This window comes from Sapajus apella, unplaced genomic scaffold (assembly GCF_009761245.1).
Source record: "Sapajus apella isolate SASKATOON/1434 unplaced genomic scaffold, GSC_monkey_1.0 scaffold24, whole genome shotgun sequence".
Classification (NCBI taxonomy): domain Eukaryota; kingdom Metazoa; phylum Chordata; class Mammalia; order Primates; family Cebidae; genus Sapajus; species Sapajus apella.
In genome coordinates this window covers 17,230,213-17,237,583 of record NW_022436964.1, presented here as the reverse complement: position 1 = coordinate 17,237,583, position 7,371 = coordinate 17,230,213, and the positions used below count along the sequence as shown (strand labels likewise).

General features: G+C 48.8%; 1 protein-coding gene across 1 annotated transcript in view; it reads right to left on the bottom strand.

Moving 5' to 3' along the window:
* DMRT1 (doublesex and mab-3 related transcription factor 1) overlaps window positions 1–4,980 on the bottom strand; it is a 113,015-nt gene extending 108,035 nt beyond the window's left edge. The window contains exon 1 of the mRNA XM_032291004.1: window positions 4,484–4,980. Within this exon, the coding sequence (XP_032146895.1) occupies window positions 4,484–4,837 (354 nt within the window). The 5' untranslated portion in view covers window positions 4,838–4,980. The remainder of the gene's footprint in view (window positions 1–4,483) is intronic.
* Window positions 4,981–7,371: the final 2,391 nt, after the last annotated feature.

The window sequence follows — 7,371 nt, the reverse complement described above, 5'->3', positions numbered from 1 at the left end:
TGGCTGGGCACAGTAGCTCACACCTATAATCCCAGCACTTTGGAAGGCTGAGGTGGGTGGATCATGAGGTCAGGAGTTCAAGACCAGGATGGCCAACATAGCAAAACCCAACCTCCAAAAATACAAAAATTAGCCGGACATGGTGGCAGATGCCTGTAATCCCAGCTATTCATGAGCTCGAGGCGGGAGAATCGCTTGACCCCAGGAGGTGGAGGTTGCAGTGAGCCGAGATCTCGCCATAGCACCCCAGCCTGGGCAACAAGGGCAAGACTCCGTCCCAAAAAATAATAATAATAATCGAAACAGGAGGCAAGCAAACATGCAACTACAACACAAGACAAATTGTGATAAACACCACATGAGTGGTACACAGAAGAAAGTCAAAGAAAGAAATGTCTTTAACATGTAAAAATCAGCCAGAGGAAGTATTTAGACAGAGCCTTTAAGAATAGGATGAGTAGGACTTGGACAGGCAAGGATGAAGGGGCAGAACATTCTGGAACAATCTGGAACAGGGTGGGCAGGAAAGGCAGGGGCTGCTTAGGAAAGCCTGCAGAGCCCTGTTTCCTGGGTGGGAGGGACCATGTGGGAGAAGCAGTGGGGAAAGAGGCTGGAATCTAGTGTTGAAGTCCCTGAAGGAGGAAGAGGCTGAAGGCAAGGTAAAAGGGAGAAGACAGGTCTATAATATTCCAGGCAGGCAAGAAGGAGAGAGCCAGAACGGAGTACTGGAAAGGACCTTACCTACTCAAGAAGCTCTTCCTGATCCCTCTTCAATTTATCTAATTTGAAATAACATGGTTAAAGATTGAAAAAAAGGGGCTGGTGCGGTGGCTTATGCCGGTAATCCCAGCACTGTGGGAGGCCAAGGTGGGCAGATCACAAGGTCAGGAGTTCCAGAACAGCCTGGCCAATATAGTGAAACCCCGTCTCAACTAAAAACACACAAAAAAATTTAGCTGGGCAAGGGGGCCGGCGCCTGTAGTCCCAGCTACTCAGGAGACTGAGGCAGGACAGACACTTGAACCCAGGATGCAGAGGTTGCAGTGAGCCGAGACTGCACCACTGCACTCCAGACTGAGTGACAGGGTAAGACTGTCTCAAAAAAAAAAAAGAAAGAAAAAGTTGAAAAAAGGCCAGGTTCAGTGGCTAACACGTGTAACCCCAGAACTTCGGGAAGCCAAGGCAGGTGGATCACCTGAGGTCAGGAGTTCGAGACCTGCCTGACCAATATAGTGAAACCCCGCCTCTACTAAAAATACAAAAAGTAGCCAGCCAGAGTGGTGTGCACCTGTAATCTCCACTCAAAAAGCTGAGACAGGAGAACTGCTTGAACCCAAGAGGCGGAGGTTGCAGTGAGCCAAAATTGCGCCACTGCACTCCAGCCTGGGCAACAGAACAAGACTCCATCTCAAAAAAAAAAATTTGAAAAAAGAGGTTTAAAGAAAATAAATTGCGTTTTTGGTTACTACATGTAACAAAGACATTCTGTTGAAACTGACTAAAGTAATGGTGCTCATGAAACAACAACAGTGAAGCACCTGCACCTCAGAGCTGCCCAAACACAAGCCGAAGATGAAATCAAACATTTGATTAAAAAGCACAACTACAGGCCGGCACAGTGGCTCACACCTGTAATCCCAGCACTTTGGGAGGCCGTGGCGGGCAGATCACGAGGTGAGGAGTTTGAGAGCAGGCTGGCCAATGTGGTGAAACCCTGTCTCTGCTAAAAATACAAAAATTAGCCAGGTGCGGTGGCATGCGCCTGTAATCCCAGCTACTTGTGAGGCTGAGGCAGGAGAATTGCTTGAACCCAGGAGGCAAAGGTTGTTGTGAACTGAGATCACACCACTGTACCCCAGCCTGGGCAACAGCGGGATACTCCATCTCAAAAACAAAACAAGAACAAACAAACAAAACCCACAACTATTATATTTGCAGTGGGAAAACCACAGTCCAAACCCATAGCTGATTAATTGGGAAGTAACTTTTCCTCATAACCAAGAAAAGTCTTTGACTTAGAAAAACTGACCTTAAATAATCAATTACTTAAAATTAAATAATTAAGCTCAAATCTTGGATTTTCTATTACTAACCAAGAGGCTTAGAAAGAGAACGTCAATGAATCTGACCAGAAACAACTTTTAAAGCCCTGCAAACCTCTGAAGTATGTCAGGGGATTCTCACACCCTTAACCTACACAAACCCGATACATACCCACAATGCACAGGGTATCTACTCCATACACTTAGGACCTCTCTCAACGTTTAAAGAAAAGGGAATAACAATCAATTAAAAATCCAACTATGCAATTATTTTAGAATCGTACATAAGATCAATTGCAAGGTATATAAAAATGACTAAAAAGTAGTTGTTTTATGGATTTTTAAGAATTCATCTGAAACACTACACACCTTCTGCTGTAGAAAATACTTAAGTTTCCCATTCTAAGTGACCTTGAGTTGCTTTTGTTTTTAACGGTGAAAGCAGCCTCCTATACTAATAAAGTTTATTCAAAATTAACTCCTCTACAAGAATATTTTTACTGCATTTTGAGAAATCCTCCCACAATGTTCTCCACACTAAATATTTAAGCCAACGACTAAATGTTATTTTTCTACCCAGAGTATAAAAGTCCATTAATTTTTTTTCAGTATGCTCACTGTGATACATTTTACTGCTACACCAAGTGTATTCTTTTCATCTACTATAGATTAAGCTTTAAAAAATATGAAGAAATTAAGCCGATGCCTATTTTCAAAACTGCTCTCACCATCTGTGAAGCCAAAATACTTTAGTATAAAGCACATTTTTAAAAATTTGATGTATTATATAAAAAGCATATAACCTTCGGGCATTTGTTTTCAATGGATATTTACACGTTCCTAATCAAAAGTAGCACATCGTTAGCAAACATTTCTTTGCTATCTTTTCATTTTAAATAACCTGTCTTAAAAAGATGAAACAACTTTTAACTGGAAATAATGTGGATTACTGCCTTATAAAAATCCTTTTAGAATACTAACGACATCAAGTTTCCGTTAAAATGCTGAATTACTAGCCGACTTATGAAGCTTAAAAAAAAAAAACACGGACGGACAAAATCTTAAACCCTAGCGCACTTTTTTTCCACCTGCGCATATTTTTTAAAATTCTTAAGCATGCTTTAAAACATATTCAAAGAAACTTGCACTTCAGTAACTTCGGTCAAGAATGCAAATTTTAAAATGCTAATAAAATTTCCAGAGTTCTCAAAATGGCTGAGGCGCTTAGCCCCCGTCCATTCGGGGCGAAGACAAAAAGGGCGCCAGGCGCAAGGGGAAGACCACGCAACTCTGCGTCCATTGCAGCGACTTTTCCAGAAAAACACACAAGGCTTCCCGACAGGTTACGGGTTACCCGGGTAAGCAGCAACCTGGCCGAGTCTCCCTTTCTCGCTAACCGAGCGGCCAGCGCTGACGCCCTCCAAGATCCTTTCTCATTTAAGTTCAACTCAGCAAGGAGGCAGAGTCAGGGATTCTGGGGATGCTCGAGGAAATCGAATCCCGAAACCCTCAGCTCTCAAGGCAAGGCCGGAGATCTTGGGACCCCGGAGCGGAGAGAATCCTGCAATTCTCCGCTGGGAGAGCTAAGAGATCCCAGGGATCCCTTGGAAGCGAACCCCTTCCCCACCCTCACCTTGGAGGGCAGGGGCAAAGATCCTTAAGACTCCTCTAGCGCAGCGAACCCTGCCACCTCTGCCAGAGTGCGCGCTCTGAGATCGCGGGGAAGCACATGGGGCGAACCTTGAAATTCTCTGCCCTGAGAGCAGGATCAGGGATCCCAGGGACCTGCGAGCAGAGGAAACCCCCGGATCTCTCTTCAGCCGCGCGTTAAGAGATACCGTGGACTCCCGTAGAGGCGAACCCCCCAACTCAGCCGAAAGGCAGGGTCAGAGATCATGGGGAACCTGGAGCCCAGCGAACCCCGCAACTCTGCCCGGCAGGCGGGATCAGAGACGTGTCTCCGGCCCTGCCTGACCCGCGCTGTGGCGTGGCCGGGAGCCCAGGACACCAAGCGCCGCGGCCGTCAGCGAGTACCGCCGCGTCTCTCCACAACCCAGGCCCCCAGTGGCCACGGCCATGCCCGGGGGATTTCATCCAAAATAACTCGGGCTCCGTCGAGCGCAGTGGCTCACGCCTGTAATCCCAGCACTTTGGGGGGTGGATCACCTGGGATCAGGAATTCGAGACCATCCTGGCCAACATGGTGAAACCCGCTCTCTACTAAAAATACAAAAATTAGCCCGGCGTGGTGGCGAGCGCCTGTAGTCCCTGCTACTCGGGAGGCTGAGACAGAAAAATTGCTTGAACCCGGGAGGCGGAGGTTGCAGTAAATAGAGATCGCGCCACTGCACTCCAGCCTGGGAGACCAAGCGAGACTCCGTCTCAAAAAACAAAAACAAAAAACTAAGGTTGAACCCCGGCTCCCGGACGCCCGCACTCACCTGCGCGGCCATCACGCGCTGCCTCTCGGCGATCAGGTTGCACTTCTTGCACTGGCAGTCTCGCCACATGCAGAAGCGCTTGTGGCCCTTGAGCGGCGACGCGTAACCGTGGTTCCTGCAGCGTGCGCACTTGGGCAGCCGCGGGGACTTCTTGCTCGCCGCGCCCAGGCCCGACGCCCCGGAGCCAGAGCCAGAGCCGGAGCCGCTGCCTCCGGCGCCTGAGCCGCCGCCCGCCCCCACCAGCGCCCCAGCTGCTTTGCCAAAGCCCCCGGCTTTGCCCTGCGGCGGTGCCCCGGGAGCGTGGGGGCCTTCCGACGGTGTAGAGGGCTTGCTGAATGCCTCGTCGTTGGGCATGGTGCCCCTAGAAGAAGCGCGAGCACTCTGGCCGCCTCTCTCGCCTGGAGACCGCGGCGAGGGACGAACCCGACCGACGGCTAGGCTCCCGAAGAGTAGGCGCAGGAGACGTGTAAGCTGCAGCCCGAGGTGCAGCTGGAGTGGCGAGGTCGGGACACGCCACGCCCGAGGTGGTGGGGGGTTGTGCCTTTTCTTTTGGCGCGCGCGCGCGACTCAGAACTTCTGGATACTTTTCAGAACATTCCCGGGACTGCCTGTGAGAGCGCGTGGCCACGCCCACCGCCCCCCGACTCCAGCCACCACTCTCCAGCCGCTTGCTAGCTTGTACCGGCTGCAGGCATCCAGGGCGTGGCTGCAGGGTCCCTGCATGCGCACGGAGAGGTACCCAGCTGCCTAGGAATCGCGTGGTACCCCTCCCCCAGCCCTTGGAGGCGCCAAGACCCAGTTGCCAAAGCACGTGGCACTGAGGAAACTGGGGTCCCGAGGTCTACAGCAGAGTCGTGTTTGCATGCTTGGAGGAGGTGCAAACCACCCTGCGGGGACTTCTAGCTCCCTTTCCCCCAAAGAGACGCACCAAATTCGATAGAGCCGACCTTGGCAGCAGCCAAGTCAGAAAAAAATTTTTTTTCTCTCGCTTAAGAGAATTAAACAGGAGATAGAAGGTCTGACAAATTTATACGGCAAATAAGATTTGCCCTATTTATACGGCAAAAAAGATCCTCAGTGTGTGGAGCACAAGCACGCCAAAAATTTCAATGGCTGGGGCTTTCTGTTCTCCGTTTATCCCTTCCTACACCCGTGTTCGTTTGCTCACAAGACTTCTACCTCCTTCGCTCCAGATAACTTTACTATCTACTGTTAGTAGATAGTAGCCCGTGTTCCCGTCCACTTCAGGTGCATATAGCTTCTTGCCTGTGAGGGCCACTTAAACTTAGACTCTGCGGGAACGGGAAACTCAAACTTAATATTTTTTTAAATGAGGTTTTGGGGGGTGGCTACACAGATGTAGAAATTTATCAAAACTCATTTTATGCTTCATGTCTGTGCATTTTACTGTATGACCTTATACCTCTTTAAAAAAAAAACAAAAAACCCGGATTGATCATCTTACATCCTGTGCCAGGGTCCTCATCCTGAGCTCCCGCCCCAGACATGCCTGTCTCCTCTCTGCACCTGCGCAACAAATCCATCCCTAAGGCCTGCTGAGCAGTTCTTCCTACACACCCACGTGCCCCCTAAGGTCAGCCCTTCATCTCAAGTCTGAATCTCTGTAGTAGCTTCCAGCTGGTTATCTCCATGTCTTAGTCTTCCAGTATATTCAACGCACACAGCAGGGGGCCCCAGCAGGGGCTTGCTATTGTTTTCCACGTTAACAAATTAAAGACCCCAGGGTGAGCCTTAATGCACTTTGAATGCTCCTTCTCTTCCACCAGCACTGACACTCACCTTCAAGGATTCTGGAAACTCCAGACCTAGGGGATTAGTTCTCCAAAGAGGCGTGGTCCCCTGTTCGACTTCTCATCAAAATGATTGTACTGTGGCCACCTCTTTCAGCAGTTTGGTGTTTTCAGCACTGAGTTCTGAAATCCTCTAATCTGCCTTTGGAGCTCTAATTCTGAGGACCCTCTTACAGGTCGTTTCCTGCAGTTTGGAATTTCTCCATTAGGGTTCTCTGTCTGAAAATTACTTTCGAAAGAAGCTTCTAGCTTTACACAGCACCTCACACTCTACCTGTGAAACCAGTGAAGCTCTGCTCCTGACAGGGATTAGGATGCAACCATCCATTCCATTCTGGAACCTTATAAATGATAACCACTATTTTGTTCAGAATATCTCCTTCCTCCTAAATCTTTCATTAAAACATGAATGTCAAGGCCGGACGAGGTGGCTCACGCCTTGTAATCCCAGCACTTTGGGAGGCTGAGGCTGGTGGATCATGAGGTCAGGAGTTCAAGACCAGCCTGGCCAACATAGTGAAACCTCTTCTCTACTAAAAATACAAAAATTAGCTGGGCATGGTGGGAGGTGCCTGTAATCCCAGCTACCCGGGAGGCTGAGGCAGGAGAATCACTTGAACTCAGGAGGCAGAGGTTGCAGTGAGCCAAGATGACGCCATTGCACTCCAGCCTGAGCACAGAGTGAGACTCAGTCTCAAAAAACAAAAACAAACAAGCAAAAAAACCACACGTCAATTTCTATTATCCAATATTCATGTTCTTTTTCCGTATTTATATTTTTTTATTTATTTAATTTTTAGAGATAGAGTCTTACTCTGTTGCCCAGGCTAGAGTGCAGTGCACAGTCATAGCTCACTGCAGCCTCCAACTTCTGGGCTCAAGGAATCTCTTGCCTCAACCTTCCAAGTAGCTGGAACTAGAGACACGTGCCACCACACCAAGCTAATTTTTTAAATTGTTTATGAAGATGGGAATTCACTACGTTACTCAGGCTGGTCTCAAACTCTTGGCCTCAAGTGATTCTCCTGCCTCCACCTCCCAAAGCACTGAGAGTTATAGGTGTGAGCCACAGTGCCT